The sequence below is a fragment of the Suncus etruscus genome, chromosome 16 (assembly GCF_024139225.1).
Source record: "Suncus etruscus isolate mSunEtr1 chromosome 16, mSunEtr1.pri.cur, whole genome shotgun sequence".
Taxonomy (NCBI): domain Eukaryota; kingdom Metazoa; phylum Chordata; class Mammalia; order Eulipotyphla; family Soricidae; genus Suncus; species Suncus etruscus.
The window spans coordinates 79,152,260-79,170,954 of NC_064863.1; the positions used below are offsets into that span (position 1 = coordinate 79,152,260).

The 18,695-nt window shown below is 35.4% G+C and overlaps 1 protein-coding gene across 1 annotated transcript in view; it reads left to right on the forward strand.

Moving 5' to 3' along the window:
* Positions 1-18,594, forward strand: part of MMRN1 (multimerin 1) — a 44,137-nt gene extending 25,543 nt beyond the window's left edge. The window contains exons 6-8 of the mRNA XM_049790091.1: positions 3,449-5,425; positions 16,604-16,756; positions 18,173-18,594. Of these exons, the coding sequence (XP_049646048.1) occupies positions 3,449-5,425; positions 16,604-16,756; positions 18,173-18,594 (2,552 nt within the window). The remainder of the gene's footprint in view (positions 1-3,448; positions 5,426-16,603; positions 16,757-18,172) is intronic.
* The last annotated feature ends 101 nt before the right edge of the window (positions 18,595-18,695 follow it).

Consider the following 18,695-nt stretch of genomic DNA (forward strand, 5'->3'; position numbering starts at 1 on the left):
TCTGCGCTCAGAAATGACGCCCGGCAGGCTTGGGGGACTGTATGCGATGCTGGATTTGAACCAGCGACCTTCCGCATGTAAGGCAAATGCCTTACCGCTGTGCTATCTCTCGCGCCCCTATGTATCCATTCTTTATGTGCTCTTTTATTTCTTAAAGTATTGTAGTTCTTTTGCATAGGTTCTTCACATCTTTAGTGAAGTGGACTACAAGATATTTGAATTTCTTGTGGTACTGTTGTGAATCAGATTGCTGTTTAATGTCTATTTCCTCTCTATCATTATTGGTGTATAAGAAGGCCATTGATTTCTGCACGCTAATTTTGTGGCTTGTGACTTTTCTATACAAATATGTTGTTTCTAGAAAGTCTTTAAATTTTCTAAATACAATATCATATCATCTGCCTACATTGAGAGTTTGACTTTTTTCTTTCATATCTGGATGTCCTTGACATACTTTTTCTTGCCTAAATGCTATGGCAAGTGCATCCAATATAATGTTGAATAGGAGTAGCGAGAGAGGCCAGTCTTGTGCCATTTTTTAGAGAAAAAGCTTTCTGTTTTACTTCATGAGTATAATATTTGCCATAAGCTTATGGTAAAATGCTTTGATTATATTTTTAAAAATTACTTCCTTTTCCATTTCATTGAGTGGTATGTTTGTTTGTTTGTTTTGGGCCACACTCATTTACTCTTGGCTCTGTGCTCAGAAATTGCTCCTGGCAGGCTCGGGGGATCATATGGGATGCCAGGAATTGGACTCAGTCTGTCACAGGTTGGCCACGTGCTCTTTCCAGCCCCTCTTTGAGTGTTTTTATGATAAAAGGGTGTTTGACCTATCAAATGATTTCTCTGCATTTATTATGTGATCATGCCATGTTAATTTTTTTCTTTTGTTGATATGGTATATTATGTTAGTTGAATGGTGTATTATGGTGGAATGTATTATGGTGATATGGTGTCTTATGTTAGTCATATATGTTAAACTATCATGCATCTCTAGAATGAATCCAACTTGGTCATGGAATATGACCTTCTTGATGAGGCATTGCATTTTACGTGTTAGGATTTTGATGAGAATTTTTGCATCTTTGTTCATCAAGGATACTAACCTATAGTTCTCTTTTGTGGCATCTCTGTCTTCCTTTGATATCTGGGTGATGTTAGCTTTGTAAAAAACTAGATGGGAGTGTTTCTGTTTCTTCAATTTCTTGAAATAGCCTGTTTCTACTTTTTGTTTTTTTGTTTTTTGAAACAATTTTCTGGAAGAGTCAGAAAAAGATTGCCATATGTCCTGTTAAAAGGTTTGAGAGAGAGAATTCTTTAATGAGTCCATTTGGCCTAAGTTTTTTTTTTCTTTTTGAGAAAACTTTGGATTGCCATTTTAATTTCCTCAATAGTCAGAGGTCTGTTAAAATATGCCAGATCATGCTGGTTCAACGTTGGGAGGTTATAAAAGTCCAGAATTAATCCATTTCTTCCAGTTTTTCTTGTTTTATGGCATGGAGAGTCTATGATTATCCTTCAAATTTGTATAGGAACTGTAGTAATCTCCCCTTTTTATTTCTAATTTGGTTTATTAAATTTTTCTCACTCCTCTTTATTGTGATTTTTACTAGTGATTTAACTGTCTTGTTTATTTTCTCAAAGAACCAACTCTTGATCTTTTAAATCATATTTTGAATTTTCTATTCATTAATTTCTCCTCTAAGCTTTATTATTCCATTCTGTCTGCTTATTTTTGGTTCATTTTGTTGAACATTTTTCAATTTTATAAGCTGTGCCATTGAGTTTTATATGTAGGCTCCTCCCTTCCCGATGAGTACTTGCTTGCAAAAGTATAAGTTTTCCTATTAGTACCACATTAGCTGTCTCCCACAAATTCTAATAATGCATGCATTCATTCCCGTTTGTTTTTTGGAATTTTCTCTTTGGTTTGCTCTGATCCACTGGTTGTTCAGTAGTGAATTGTTTCATTTCCAGGTGTTAATTTTTTTGAATCTCTTTGTAATTTACATCTAATTTCAGTGCATTATGATCTGAAAAGGTCGCTCATACAACTTCTGTCCTCTTGATTTTATAAAGATATCTGGATGGGTCATCATGTTGTGTATCCTGAAGATTAATCCATTTGCATTACAGAAGAATGTGTATCCAATTTTATGGGGATAGAGAATCCTATGTATATATATATATACCAAGAAACTCTCTTTCATTTTTTTTTCAGAGCCAGTATATTCTTCTTAGATTTTAGCCTAGTGGGTGACAGAATGGTGTTGAAGTCTCCCATTATTACTGTGTTGCTATTTATGTCTTCCTTTTAAGGGACAGATAGTCATTTCTTAATAAACAAAGGATATGTGCAACAGGAAGAAATCACACTCCTACATATAGAAAAATATGTGCAATATTTGGGACTAGCCAAATATTTAAAATAATTTGAAGGAAGATATTCATATATCTTCATAAAATTAAGAGGACAGAAGTTATATGAACTACCTTCTGTCTGTTTCCTTCTGGTCTGAGGTGGGAGCACCAGGCACTTGCAGCTTCTGGGGGGTTGTGGATGGCTGCTGGTCAGCTCTCCTGCTGGGTTTCTTTGGAGCTTCAGAGTGCATGTCTATTATATATTTTTAAATAGGACCGTTCCCAGCTATGCTGAGCAGACACAGGGAAGGAGTTAAGAGTCCCTACATGCCAGGCTTTTCTGTCACTGTAAGTCTGAATCTTTGGTTCTTGGACCTGACTGTGACCATGATTATACCTAATTCTGCTTTTTGAGGATTGGGGAGGGGTACAGTGGACATCCATGCAATGCTCAGGATCTCAGGGTCCCCACCAAGATGGGCATATGCCCCAATGCTATGAACTTTTCCCCAGATAAATTTATAGTTTTTATTAGATAAAAACCCAAACTCTGAAACCCAGTTACTAGAAACCTAATAGTACAATCATGAACTAGCATCAGTCCTTTTACTAAGACAAAAAGCCTTTACTCCTGACTCTGAACTCAGGGTTTACTCCTGGCCATGCTCAGGATATCATATGTGGTTTCAAGAATCAAACCCAGGTCAGCTACATGGCAGGTAAGCGGTCCTACCTTCTGTAATATCTCATCACTTGAGTTATCTGTTTTTGTATAAAAATAGACTAAATCTAGAATTATTACAATGATTCTATTAATTGAAGTTTGTATTTTTTTCTTGTCTTTTATCCAGAAAATTCTAGTTTTATGGTCTACATCACAATTTCTCTCCTTAGAATTATCATTAGGAATGTAATCATCCTCTATGAACTATAGTAGTTTTTCTAATTCTGTAAATAAATGTAGTCAATATCTATTTTTATAATTATATATTAGAGTTTGATCTATAAGTTTGTATCTTTCTATACATATCCAAATCATCTATGATTTAAATAATTTATTGATTTTTATTATTTATTTCTTTAGGTCTAAAATCCAAAAGCATTAATGATATGGTCAAAGACATAGTAAGAGAACAATTTAAAGACATTCAAAATGATATGCAAGAGACTGTAGCACAGCTCTTCAAGACTGTATCCCGTCTCTCAGAAGAACTTGAAAGCACCAGGCAAACAATTCGACAAGTAAATGAATCCGTGGTTTCAATAGCAGTTCCGCAAAAGACTCTGATACTTCAAGAAAATAAATCAACTTTGGTCTCTGCACAATCCTTTAAAAAACACATTGAGAATATCAGACAAGAAATGAATATTACATGTGAGAAGCCTATTAAAGAACTAGAGGCCAAGCAGGCTCATTTAGAAGGTGCAGTTGAACAGGAACGCTTATGGCGCATTCTGTATTTTGAGTCATTGAATAAGACACTGTCTGAAATGAAGAAAGAGCATGATCATCTTTTATCAACTGAACAAGTGTTAGATCAGATGAGTATTTCTCAGGCTAAATCAGTTGGCAATACTGTCACTGGGGACTTATCTGCACTACATGAAAATATAAAGAGACAGGGTTTAAAGATGTTACAAATATTTGATGATTTGCAGGTCCAAGACAGCAAGATTAACAACCTCACCATCTCTTTAAAAATGAAGAAAGAAACTGCTAGGAGTGAATGTGAAAATATATTATCCAAGTACAGAAGTGATTTTAAAATGCAAATTAAGGACACAGAAGAGAATTTACAAGTGCTAAACCAAACTCTGGTTGAGGTTCTCTTTCCCATGGACAAGAAGATAGATGACATGAATGAGCAAATAAATGATTTGATTTATGATATGGAGATTCTTCAACCATTTCTTGAGCAGGGAGCATCACTTAAACAAAGAACAACATATGGACAATCAAAGGAAGATGTAGTTACAAGGAAAAGGGTGGAAAATTTGACTGGTGCTGTGAACACTCTAAATTTTCTTATCAAAGAACTCACAAAGAAACACAACTCACTTAGAAATGAAATGCAGAGTCGTGGTGATTCCTTAGAAAGACGTATCAATGAATCTGCCTTAGAAATGGAAGATGGTTTAAATAAAACAATGATCATTATAAATGATGCCATTGATTTCATTCAAGATAACTACATGTTAAAAGAGACTTCAAGTACAATAAAACTTAATCCTGAGATTCATTATAAATGTAACCAAAATATGGAAACTATTTTAGCATTTATTTCTCAATTCCAGCGTTTGAATGATTCTATTCAAATTTTGATCAATGATAATCAGCGATACAACTTTGTTTTGCAAGTTGCCAAGGCCCTTGCAGATATTCCTAAAGAAGAAAAAATAAAACAGTTCAGTTTTCAAAAGATTTATCAAATGTTCAATGAAACCACTTCAGAAATCATGAAATATCAGCAAAATGTGAGTCATTTACATGAAATGATACTCTCAGCCACAAATAATTCAAAGAGTTTTGAAAATAGATTACAAGATATTGAGTCTAAAGTGACTAAGATGCTTATACCTTATTATGTTTCACTTAAAAAAGGCAGTGAAGCTACAAAAGAAAGAGACCAGGCTCTTCAACTCCAGGTACTAGGTTCCAGATTTAAGACACTAGAAGCAAAATCCATTTATCTTTCAATTAATCTCTCTTTGCTTAATAAAACTCTCCATGAAGCATTAACTATGTGTCGTAATGCTTCTACAAGTATATCAGAATTGAATGTTACCATACCTAAGTGGATAAAAGGCTCTCTACCAGATATTCAACTTTTTCAGAAAGATCTGAGGAAATTTGTGGAATCAATAATTGAAATCAAAACCCAAGTTGTTCTGTCTAATTTAACTTGGTATGTGAATCAATCATTGTATAGCAATCTTGCAAATGCTGTCAAGTTCCAAAAGCAAAACAAACTGTTAATGAAGAAACCCAGTCCTCTTAAGAAACCCACGGTGAATCTTACTACCATAATAGGCCGAAATCAAAGAAACACAGATGACATTGGTAAGCTAACCCCTCCAGTAATTTCTAATCTCTCTTTTTATTTAAATAATTTTGTAGATCTGTGCCACTCAAGGAAGACCCTAAGTAAAACTGCTTTCTTGATTTTGGATATTCAGGCAATTCACAGAACCTTGATATATATTTGATTATTATGAATAAACTATATAATATTTTATATATAGTATAAAATATAATGTAATGTAATATAATTAGATATAATTCTACAATATATACATTATAATAATATATAATGTGCATAATTGTATGATTATAATTTTATGATAATATAATTATGTAACACATAGCATATGTTAATATAATAGAGTATATAATTTTATATAGCATATTATTATATTATTGCATACCATATATAACAGTATTGTATATTATCTATTATTTGAATCTGAATCTGTCTTTTAAATTTCAACATCAAAATAAGTATTCAAAATATAATAGTCAATACTTTTTTGTGTTTTTTTTGTGGGGGGACACACCAGTGGCACTCAGGTTACTACTTGATCTGCACTCAGAAATTGCTCCTTGCTTGAAGGACCATATGGGATGCCGACGATCAAACCCGCATCCATCCTGGGTCAGACAGGTGCAAGGCAAATGCCTTACCACTGTGCTACCACTGTGTCCCATAACGACAAATATTTGTCTATGTGTTTTTAAACATTTTTTCCTGACAGTACCATGACAAAAAATAAAATTTGCTCCAAATGATATTTTTGCATACATGATTAAACATTTTTATTCATAAAATCCTAAATGCATAAGACCAAACTGTGCCTTTATTACTTGAAAAAATGTTTGGTATACAATATAACTTGAATTAATACCTGCTGAAGCGCTGATTATATGATGATGTGTAAATGAACAAGAATTAGGTTTGAGTTCACACAGAAGACCATGAATGGCATGCAAAATGTCTTATCTGTTCTAACTATAAATAAATATCATTGATTGAACAGCTTATAAACAATCAAAATTTATTTCTTACAATCTAAAAAATCAAAGTCTAAAATCCGGGTGCCAATATGAATGGCTCTGATGAGAATACTCTTCCTTGTTTAAATCCAGTGCTTCACATGGAAAAGGGAATGGAGTATCTCTCTGGAAACTCTTTTGTAATAATACTAATCCAAATATTGGAAGGTCCACCCTCATAGCCTTTCAAAAGCCCTATCATTTATTATCAGCTTTGGGATTGGGGGAGACATATCAGAGGCTAGAATTAAAAACTTTAGGCATGAATTTTTGAACATTTGGAGCAGAGATTTTGGTGTAATAAAACTATATCGTGTGTGTGTGTGTGTGTGTGTGTGTGTGTGTGTGTGTGTGTGTGAAAGAGAGAGACCGTGACCACATCCAGCAGTGTTCAGGGGTTATTCCTGAGACCCAGGTCTCAGGAATAACCCCTGGCCTGCTCAGGGGACCACGTGAGATGCTAGGGATTGAACCTGGGTTAACCTCATACAAAGCAAGCTCCTTACCCACTTTGCTATCTTTCTGGCCCCTAAAACTGTGTCTTAGAAGCATGATATTAGTTGAAGTGTATGCTCTGAATCCAGCGAATAAATTTGAAGATACCACTTAGAATATTATTAAAGAAATTATGACAAGACCATATGACAAAAGCCATATCTAGGGGAAAAGAAGTTAAGACAGAAACATATGTGAGAAAAATGGAAGTAAACAGAAACTAAGAGTGGATCTGAGGAATGACAAATCATGATTTTCATGATTTGTAGCCTTGAGTAGGATGGTCTCTCTGTTTCTGAGTTCCTTCCATTAAGGTGATGGAATTGAAATAGGCATGTTACTGAGTTCACTATTAAGTTATATTATCAACTATATCACTTTTAAAAAGCTAATAACAGCCAATAGGTATATCACTTGGAGAAGAGTGACGCCTAAATATTCTAAGACTTTGAATATGGGAAGTGAGAAGCTTCCCATATATCAGTAACATATATGTTAACCCTAAAAGAGAGCATAAACTTGGGAGGAAAAAAGAATCAGTGTGGTACATTCAAACTCCTTATGTGTTAAAGAAATGCTTTTATGAATATGTCTCCCATATGTGCAGTATTAAATAATATTCTAACAATGCAAAGAGTGGCTATTCATTTTTATTCTAAGAAATGTCAGCATTCCTCAGTTTACTATTAAAGTATATATACAGTGGTCAGAGTGATAACACATCGGTAGGGCATTTGTCTTGTGCTTGCCCACCCAGGTCTGAACCAGGTTTATTCTCTGGCATCCCATATTGTTCCCCCAAGCTTGCCAAGAGTGCAGAGCCAGGAGTAACCCCTGCATTGCCACTGGATGTGGCCAAAAAAAAAAAGTATATACAAATTTTTATATCATTTGAGATTTTGTGATTTATAATACCATTAATCATTTCCGTTGGTGTGAATATTCTTTTAATTTTAATTATAAAGTTGTATAGTTATTCTAAAGTGGTGACCTCAGATTTTTTTAACATAATTTTTATTTTGATCATAGTGGCTTACATATTGTTGACAATAATATCTTAGTTACATATTTACATAAGATCAAAGGGGATTCCCATCACCGGTTTGTCTTCCCTACTCCTCCCTTTTTGTCCTACCACCCATATCCTCTTCCCTCACCCCTAGGGCTGCTAGAATATGTGGTCCCCTCTGTACCTATCCTATTACTTCGTAGTCTTACACCTGTTTGGTCCTGATGCCTCCTTTATTTCCCCCTCTAGTTAGGAGGCAGGAGAAGGTAGTTCAAGTTATGTGGTTTTGTTTGAAGAGGAGAAAAGTGATAAACTGGGGTAAAAGTCTAATACGCCGGAAATAAGCAAAATTCTTCTAGAGGCTCTCGTCATCGATTTGAGAGGCGAAGGAGAAAAAGAAGGTGAAACACTCGACCCCTACGAAATGCAGTGTCAAATATCTATTAAGAGTTCCAACGCGAACGCTAAGCACCACCAGAACAGAACAAAACCAACAAATACACAACCAAAAAAAACAAAAAAACAAAAAAAACGCCGCGATCTTGAGATAGGCACCATGGCATAGCACATGAAGAGGGAAAAGAAGGGGCCAGAGAGATAATATAGAGGCAAGGCATCTGCCTTTCATGCAGGAGGTCATTGGCCCGAATCTTGGTGCCCCACATGGTCCCTCATGCCTGCCCGAAGCAATCTCTGAGCCCGGAGCCAGGAAAAATCCCCGAGCGCTGCCTGGTGCCTCCCAAAAATCTGAAAGAAAGAAAAAAAAAAAGATAAATGGGGCAATAACTTCAATAACCACACTAAAACAAAGAAATCGACCAAAAATAAATAGGTAAATAAAATGATAATAGTAGTACATGAAGATAAAAAGTAATATATGAAAAATAAACAAGATTTTTCCCCCTGCCCAGGCACAGTAAATATTGGGGTCATTCAAAAAGGGATTCACATGGCCTAAGATGTATGGGGTTTCTCCGCCCTTGGAGTATATTGTCATGGGATCCACTATAGACTCTGTTCATGATCCTTTATTCTCCCGGTGGTCCATTTGTGATGTTTGGGAGGCTTCTGGTCCTTCCTGGGTGATATAGTGAGTCCTCTGTATCTAGCAATCTCAGTATCGGCACAGTTACAGGGGTGGGACTTATGATGAAGTCAGTCTTAGTGGTTGTAGAAGTTCTGTTCCATCAATATCATTTTAGTCCATCTTCTGTGGTTGTTGGTCTTGGTCTTGGCACTAAATCTGGGATGGCACCTAGGATAATGCCTTTCCTTGTGTTTCCAGAAGCCCCATTCCGTTACAATGGTCTCTGCCAGACCTTTGGAACTGGGATCATGGTTTTATTTTTAATGTTTTAGAATACTAAAAATCACAGAATCATATTAAATCACATAACTAAAATACATCTTAATACTTTTATTTTTATTTATGTTGTCAAAAAAGTTATCATTAAAGGAGATTTAGATAAATGTAAGGAGAGAGAAAGAGAAAAAGGTACATGTTCAAGAGAGAACATTGGCTTCTCCAGAAGAGAAAAGGCTAATTTTTATGGCAATTTACTATTTACTTTAAATTAATCAAACTACAGAGAAATAATCTTTACATATAAGACCACAATAAAACCCAGTTAGACTGAGTTAATTTCAAGATAAAGTGGGTTTGTCAATACAAAAAAAATATGGAAATATATAATAAGGTATTTGGTAATATAGAAGATTAAATTTAAAAAATACTGATGTAGGGGCCGGCGACGTGGCTCTAGAGGTAAGGTGTCTGCCTAGCAAGGGCTAGCAAAGGAAAGATTGGAACCGCGGTTCTATCCCCAGGCATCCCATATGGTCCCCCCAAGCCAGGGGCAATTTCTGAGCACTTAGCTAGGAGTAACCCCTGAGCATCAAACGGGTGTGGCCCGAAAAACCAAAAAAAAATACTGATATAAATAGAGCAATATTTAAAAGAAAAATAAATTTTGAAGGCCACTTTATTATTTTATATAACTGTTTAGAAATATGTTAAATTCTGTCTCCGTACAGAGATAGCAATGATGACTAAAGTCACTGAATTTGGTGTCAGAAGGCCAAGGTTCAAGAAACTGAAACCAGTGCAGAAACCCTCCTACTTTCATTTCCAGGTCTAGTCACTGGGGGATCTCAACAGCCTGCCTTAGGCCCCATGACTTCAGTGTATACTTAGGAGATAAACTTGTCTGATAATGAGCTTGTTTGTAATAATTCGCTTAGTATTTATTTATTCTTTTTGGGTGTGTGTGTGGGGATTGGGACATACCCAAATACTCAGGACTTACTCAAGGCTCTATGCTTAAGGGTGATATCTATCACTCCTAGCAATGCTCAACTGGTGTACGTGGTGCAGTGGTTGAACCTGAATCATGCACTTGCAAGACTAGAACCTTAATCCCTACACTTTCTTTTGTTGTTGTTGTTTTGTTTTTCGGGGGTCACATCCGGCAGCGCTCAGAGGTTACTCCTGGCTCTACACTCAGAAATTGCTCCTTGCATGCTCAGAGAACCATATGGAATGTCGGGTTTCGAACTACCGTCCTTCTGCTTGCAAGGCAAATGCCCTGCCTCCATGCTATCTCTTGGGCCCCAATCCCTACACTATTTATCCATCTTGGAGTCACTTATTTTTGCTAAAACCTACTGATGAGAGCCAGAGCGATGATGCAGTGGTAGGGCCTTACCTTGCATGCGGCTGACCCAGGACAGACCATGGTTGGACCCCCCAACTTCCCATATGGTCCCCCAATCCAGGAGTGATTTCTGAGCGCATAGACAGGAGTAACCCCTGAGCATCACCGGAGGTGCCCCCCCAAAAAAAATCCTGACTAAAGAAGAAGAATATACCTACCTTATAAACTTATTTTAAATATCAAGAATATAATCTGCATATATTTTAAGTTAGTAATTACCTTTTGATGAAATTTTCTTAACCACATGCAATATTATATTTTACCAGTGTTGTAGTTGTTATGTAATTACTTCCATCGAACAACAAAGTTCTTTTTATCTGAAATTTATTGAATATGTTTATAAGCAGGTGGTTTTAAACTTTATTAGGGGGGCACATCCAGCTGTGCTCATGATTTACTCCTGGCTCTACATTCAGAGGTTGTTTATTATAGAGCTCAGGACCATGTTTTTCAGTTTTGGAGATCAAATCCAGGTAGGCTTCATGTGGCGCAATCATGTGTACTTAATCTGTTTGTACATTAATTGCTTTCTGCATATTGAATCATCCTCATGTCTCTGAGATGTAACCACTAGGTTACAGTAAATTATTTGCTGATTTATTGCTACAATCTATTTGCCAAAACTATTAAGAATTTTTGCATCTATATTAATTGGGGATATTGATGTGGTTTTCTTTTACTGTGATGCATTTCCCGGTTTGGGGATTAAAGTGATAATAATTTTATGAAATTTATAGAATTTCATCAAATTTATTAGGCAGACTAGGGGAACCATATGGGATGCAGGGATCAAACATGGGTCTGTCCTGGATCAGTCGCATGCAAGGTAAATAAATGCCCTACTGCTGTGCTATCACTTCTGTTTTTTTTTTGTTGTTGTTGTTGTTATTTTTACATTTCTCTACTCTAGGTAATTCCTCAATTCTGTTTCAAAATATGTACTTTAGCACTTCACAAAATATGTATTTAGCTCCTAAAGTGCTAAATTTAAACCTTGGCAGGTTTTCTTAATCACTGCTTCTGCTCGTAAGGGACACCCCAGTTCAGAAAGCTTTCTACTTTCATTTTCAGGTCTAGTCTCTGGGGGATCTCAACAGCCTACCTTAGGCCCCATGACTTCAGTGTATACTTAGGAGATAAACTTGTCTGAATTAATCAAGTGGGGGTGGCCCTCAGTCATGTAAGCTTATGGTTATCTCTACAAAGTTTAACTAAAAGGGTTTATTGTTGTTTTTGTTTGTTTGTTACCTAAGATTCTCACAGTTGCAAGCTACTCCTGGTTTGCTATGCCACTAAATTGCTAAGATTTTATTTTTGTCAGAATTTAATCCTTAGCAGTCCCATAGATCCCTGTCTCATCTGTGAAGGAACTTGCTGATTCTTCTGTGCCCAAGATTCAACCAAAATCAGTTACATGCAAGGCAAGCATCTCACTTGTCTACTATCTCTATTGGTCCCAGATCCTTGATTAAACTTTTAAAGGTGCTTAAATATTTTAACTTGTTCGAGTAATTACAAAAGTACAAAATAAGGAGATGTAAAAATTTAAACTTATAGCTAATGAATACAATTTAGTTTGAATTTATTAGTCAATGCTAATCATTATTTAGATATATTATCAGATTCTACTAAATACTGATCTATTAAGTATTTTATTAATAACTGGAGAATCACATAAAACATACATTTGAGAATGATAGCAAAGCTGAAAGAGTTGATTGAAGCATTGTTTATAAAATAAAAGAAAGAAAAGTTTCTGTGGGGCTGGCTAGGTGGCGCTAGAGGTAAAATGTCTGCCTTGCAAGCGCTAGCCATGGAAGGACCACTGTTCGAACCCCTGGCGTCCCATATGGTCCTCCCAAGCCAGGGGCAATTTCTGAGCGCTTAGCCAGGAGTAACCCCTGAGCATCAAACGGGTGTGGCCCGAAAAACCAAAAAAAGTTTCTGTAGACAGATAGTCCAATCATATAAAAAGAGAGAAAGAGCAGTAAAATGCCTGTCTGGAATACAGACAGACTGGAGTGGGGAACCTGGGGGTGGGGGGTCATTGACTGTGGGAATGTTGCACCGGTGAAGGGGTGTTCTGTTTATGACTGAAACCCAACTACAATCATGCTTGTAATCATGGTGCTTAAAGAAAGATTTTATATTAAAAAAAAAAAGAAGAGAAGCCAGAACCTTTTTCCTATAAGAATAAAAATGAGGGGCCGGGCGGTGGCGCTAAAGGTAAGGTGCGCCTGCCTTGCCTGCGGTAGCCTTGGACGGACCGCGGTTCGATCCCCTGGTGTCCCATATGGTCCCCCAAGCCAGGAGCAACTTCTGAGCGCATAGCCAGGAGTAACCCTGAGCGTTACCGGGTGTGGCCCAAAAACCAAAAAAAAAAAAAAAAAAAAGAATAAAAATGAAATGTGAATCTTGGAAAATAGCAGGCAAAGACTTTGTTTCCGTAGAATAAGAAGGACAATACCAGTGCAGAGGAAGATATTTGTAGGGAAAGATCTCATAAATAATTCAATGTGGCCCCAATTCCAGTATGCAGTTGATGTTTTCTTAATGAAGCATTTCAATTAGGGCTATTATGTATATTGATCATTATGCAAAATTTATAGAATATGAAGAAATTATAAAGCCCAAGGTAAAGAATTCAGATTTCTTTGAATAATAGAGAGCAATTTCTATGAGTTGTGAAAAGATTTTAAATTGAGCTAGTAATAGTTTGTTTTTAGAATAATAGTAATAGCAAGTAGAAAAATTTGAGAAATTATTAAAGAAGGTGGGCCACTCTGAATAGTTCTTAAAATATATTGCCCACTTATAGTAATTTTACATGCATTTTAATGTGGAAAATATATTTTAGAAATTGCTATGTCTAATTTCATCAGTAGTAATGTTTTTTCTGTACCAAAATATGTATCACACTAAGTATCCAATTCTTTTATGTTTTATGTAGATTAAAATTTTAAGTATAAAGTCTATTAATGTAAAATATTTTTATATCTCATTAAACAATATGTGTAATGCTAAATTTAAAAATCAATCTTGACTTGAAAAGTGAATCACAAACTATACCATTACTATTCGGTAGCACCAATTTTGACAGCTGTCAAGTTACATATTCCAGTGTTTTCTCTGTACTTAATTATGCATTATGTTTTTCTTTATTTTATATCTAAACCATTGTGATTTACAAACTTCTTGATAGTTTGGTTTTAGACATATATTTCATGGCTAATACCATCACTAGTGTGTATTATGTTTTTAATTAAATTTATAATTGGAGGTCTTTTAAATAAGAAAATCTATTCTTTCATTATTATTATTATTATTATTATTATTATTATTATTATTATTATTATTTGTTTGCTTTTGGGGGGCCACACCCAGAGACGCTCAGGGGTTACTCCTGGTTCTACACTCAGAATTAGCTCCTGACATGTTCAAGGGACCATATAGGATACTGGAAATCAAACCTGAGTCCATTCCGGGTCAGCCACATACAAGGAAAATATCCTACCTCTGTGCTATTGCTCCAGCCCCAATTTATTCTATTTTTAATATGAGAATTAGAACTTACCTTCAGCATAGCAACTGTTTTGGAGATTTATCTTATTCTTTAAATATAATCTAATGCTCCTTAGTGAGAATATACTGAAATTCATTAACAAGTATTCTACCTCAGGGCCCGGAGAGATAGCACAGCGGTGTTTGCCTTGCAAGCAGCCGATCCAGGACCAAAGGTGGTTGGTTCGAATCCCGGTGTCCCATATGGTCCCCCGTGCCTGCCAGGAGCTATTTCTGAGCAGACAGCCAGGAGTAACCCCTGAGCACCGCCGGGTGTGACCCAAAAACAAAACAAAAAAAAAAAAAAACAAAGAAAAACAAACAAAAAAAAAAAAACTAGTATTCTACCTCAGTCATCATTTATGTGTTAACAATCTTTCACTAATGAAAGTGCTGTAGTAAAGTAGATTTTTTTGTTGTTGTTGCTGTTTTGTGGGTCAAGGGGATGGAAGGTTCAGAGCTAAAGAAGCTCAGGGACTGTTTGCGGTGCAGGGACAGAACTGGGGGTTGTTGCACTTAAGGCAGGTACCTTACTCCTGTACAATCTCTGGTTCACAAAATACACACAATTTGAACAGTTATAATAGCATATATAAACAAGTTGTATGCAGGAGACATTCATACATTCATGTTTCAATGGGGGAGATCACCATCTTTCTATTCATCTTATATTATGATCAACTTATTCTATACTTTTAAATTCTAACTCTGTATAAGGATACCATTTCCCTCGTTTTACAACTGACTGATATTTACATGATATCACCATATATAAAAATGTTTCATTGACAATTTATAATACTTAAATTAGAATTAGTAGTAAGATTGATATCTTAAAAAATAGTGAACTTTCCCTATTTATTCGGTAATTTGCTAACTCATGCCATTTGCCATTTTAAAAGAAATTACTTATTTATGATGTTAATAAATTTTTAGTATAATATAAATATGGTGTTTCAGCTTTCAGTTTTGCACAAGAAAACACAGAAAGTCACAGGAAAGGGTGCATTTTTGGCCAGGGCTTTTCGAGTAGTTCCTTGGGTCTTACTGAGCCAGCCAAGCTTCTCAGCTCTCTACTGCTGTCCCTGCTGCTTTTATTAGCCAGAGTTTAATCCTGACCTAAGGATCAGGATTGGCCTAATTAAGGGTACTTGTGCTTAATTAACTCAGAAAAGGTGAAAGGTAAAAGTAAAGTGACTTGACATGTGTATGACAGCAATAAATATTAATCATTAGATCAGGATAAGTGCATGCATTTAAAATATTTTCTCAATATAGCACATATCTGAAATTTGATCAAGGTGATTTTATTACAAATAAATTTGAAATCTTAGATGGTCAGGCATCAAACTTTTTCTAATTTTATTTTGCTTTATTTGGAAAGAGTTTAAAAATATTAAAACACTACAAAGGTTGCTCCTTTGTTTTATTGCAATACAATCACCATTTTAATTTAGTAATCTTGTATATACAGAATTTATGTTTTTCTGAATAATCAGTTATCTTGGCACTATGTATTGAATGGATATTTTGTTCTCCAACTCATTGTTTTGGGGCCACATTTTACTTCTGGATGATTGCTCAGGGATCTCCTCTGGAGGTCTTGGGGAAACCATATGGAGTTCTAGAGAATCAAACCCTGGTCAGAGAAAAGTCATACCTTCCATAGTATCTCTTCGGACCCATGATTTTATTTTATTTTTGTATGATTCTGGGAGTAAATCCAAAGATAAGATGAAGGATAGACTATTGAACCGTCCTATTTCAGTTTTTTTCCTTTTAAAGTTTTTGCTTTGGAACTGGAGAGGTTATAGAGATGTTAGGACACTAGCCTTGCATGCAAATGAAATTGTTTGAATCTCTGTCACTACATATAAAGTTGTTTGAATCTCTATCACTACATTTGGTCCTAGGAGATCACATTTGAGGAGTGACCCGTGAACAGTCAGCCATTGAGTACTGTTGAGTGTAAGCCACACCAAATTATTTATTATAGTTTAGGTAGTATTGCTACAATATATTAACATTTATGATTTGTATGTACAAAGATATAGTATCTTCACCAATTTCACGGTGTCTAAGACCCTCACCACTCTCCCTATGTTTCTTCTAGTGTACCTCCCTCCTATCAATGTCCCAATTTTCTTCATCCTCTGCTTTGTAACCCTGGTGATATGTTGAAAGTGCAACATATTTTGTCATGAATCAATATTGCCTTTTCCGTTTTTTTGTTTCTATATACCACAGAGTGAAGTTATTTGGTATTTGAGCTCATCTTATGTTCAATAACATGGGTAGGCAATTTGGGCATGGGTAATCCATTTTTATTATTTCTAATATTGTTTTCCTTTTTCTTCTGCTAGAGACAAAACAAATATCATTTACTCTCTTCTATCGTGTTCTTTTTAGTGATGGAAGAGAACTCAGACTGTACTAGGTCCCCATGCCAGAATGGAGGCACATGTATAAATGGTAGAACCAGCCTTATCTGTGCTTGTCGACACCCTTTTACTGGTAACTACTGCACAGTCAAGTCGGTGGAAGAAAATGCATTAGCTCCAGGTAAGAATGAGAACGTATACTTAGATATGCTCACTATCATACAAAAATAATTTTATGATGTTTAATAAATATATAAGCTGAATGAAAGATGAATGCTAAACTTGGCTTGTCAAAAAGTCTTCCTGATTCTGAGATTTAGTGGATTTCAGGAGGTTGAACAAAATGAATCATTTGCAAGGCAAATGTTATACTGTCTCTCTGCTATACAATCTGCTATACTACTCTCTCAACTGGCAATGTCTTTTGAGAAGAAAATTAATTGGTATACTTTATTTTTCAATGGCTGTATAATAGAAAGTTTATTGTTCAGTCCTCATTGCTTCACTTTTCTGTGCAGCATTAAAAATTACAAACGTGTAACTTTATAAGTTTTTCTTTATAACAACTTTATAAGTTGTTAAATTAATATATACATTTTATTTAAATTAGGCATGCTTATTTGATAAGTGAGCCTAGCTGTATATTTTTAATAAATCTAAGCATACATTGATTAATATATCATTCTCAGATGTATTGATTAGAATAAAATGCTTTTTGTTGTTCATTAATTTTCATAAAATTGCTAAAGTTCACATCAATAACCATGTACTAATTTGTACACAATAAAGCATGCAGTACTTTAAATAGTTTGGCATTAACGACAACTAAAATTCTAGTCAGGCATTTTTTTAAATATACTACATAGTGAAGACTTATTTTAAATATAATCCTCTACATATATTTGAGATTAATTACATTGAAAATTGTTTTTGTTTGATTTTCCATAATACATATGACTTTACTGCTCATTTTGGTGTTTAGAAATATTTGACGTTTCTGGAAAAATGGTTTCTACATCATGTCCAGATCAATTCTTGCAGGGCCTTTAAAGCATGTTGGTATAACATAATAATCAGCACTTTGGTTCTGAATATAAAAGTAGCTTGTACATTAATCTTTGATGTGAAGCTATGAAGGAGCTATCATGTGTTATTAATATGCTAACCATATTTGGGGGCTGGAGTGGTGGGGCTGTGGTAGGACATTTGCCTTGCACATGGGTGACCTAAGACGGACTGCATGACTGCAGCTCAATTCCCTGGCATCCCGTATGGTCTGCCAAGCCAGGATCGATTTCTGAGTGAATAGCCAGGGCGTTGCCCCCCCCCCAAAATATAAATGTATATATCCTAACCATATTTAAATGGGAAATCATATATTCTAATCATATTTAAATGGGAAATCTGAAGTGCATAGGGGATCAACAATTGGTGTAAGAGAACCAAAAAGGACAACCATATCATTCCCCTGTTTAGGTGATGAATCATCATCGAGTTTGTGCTAATTTTTCTTATAAAATATAAGCATATGAGGAAATATTAAACAAAATAAGTAAAATAAAGACAAAAATAACTGTATTTTCCCCCTTTTCAACAGATTTTTCCAAAGGATCATACAGATATGCACCCATGGTAGCCTTTTTTGCATCTCATACATATGGAATGACTACACCTGGTCCTATCCTGTTTAATAATTTGGATGTCAATTATGGAGCATCGTATACTCCAAGAACTGGAAAATTTAGAGTTCCTTACCTTGGGGTATATGTTTTTAAGTATACCATTGAGTCATTTAGTGCTCATGTCTCTGGCTACTTAGTGGTTGATGGAGTAGACAAGCTTACATTTGAATCTGAAAATATTAATAGTGATACACATTGTGATAGGGTTTTGACTGGGGATGCCTTGTTAGAATTAAACTATGGCCAGGAAGTATGGTTACGACTTGTAAAAGGAACAATTCCAGCCAAATTTCCCCCTGTTACTACATTTAGCGGTTATTTGTTATATCGTACATAAAATATTCTGGAAGAGGGGCCAGAGTGGGGAGGGTGTTTGCTTTGCACCCAGCCAACCATGGTTCAATCCCCTCCATGCATACGATTCCCCAAGCCAGCCAG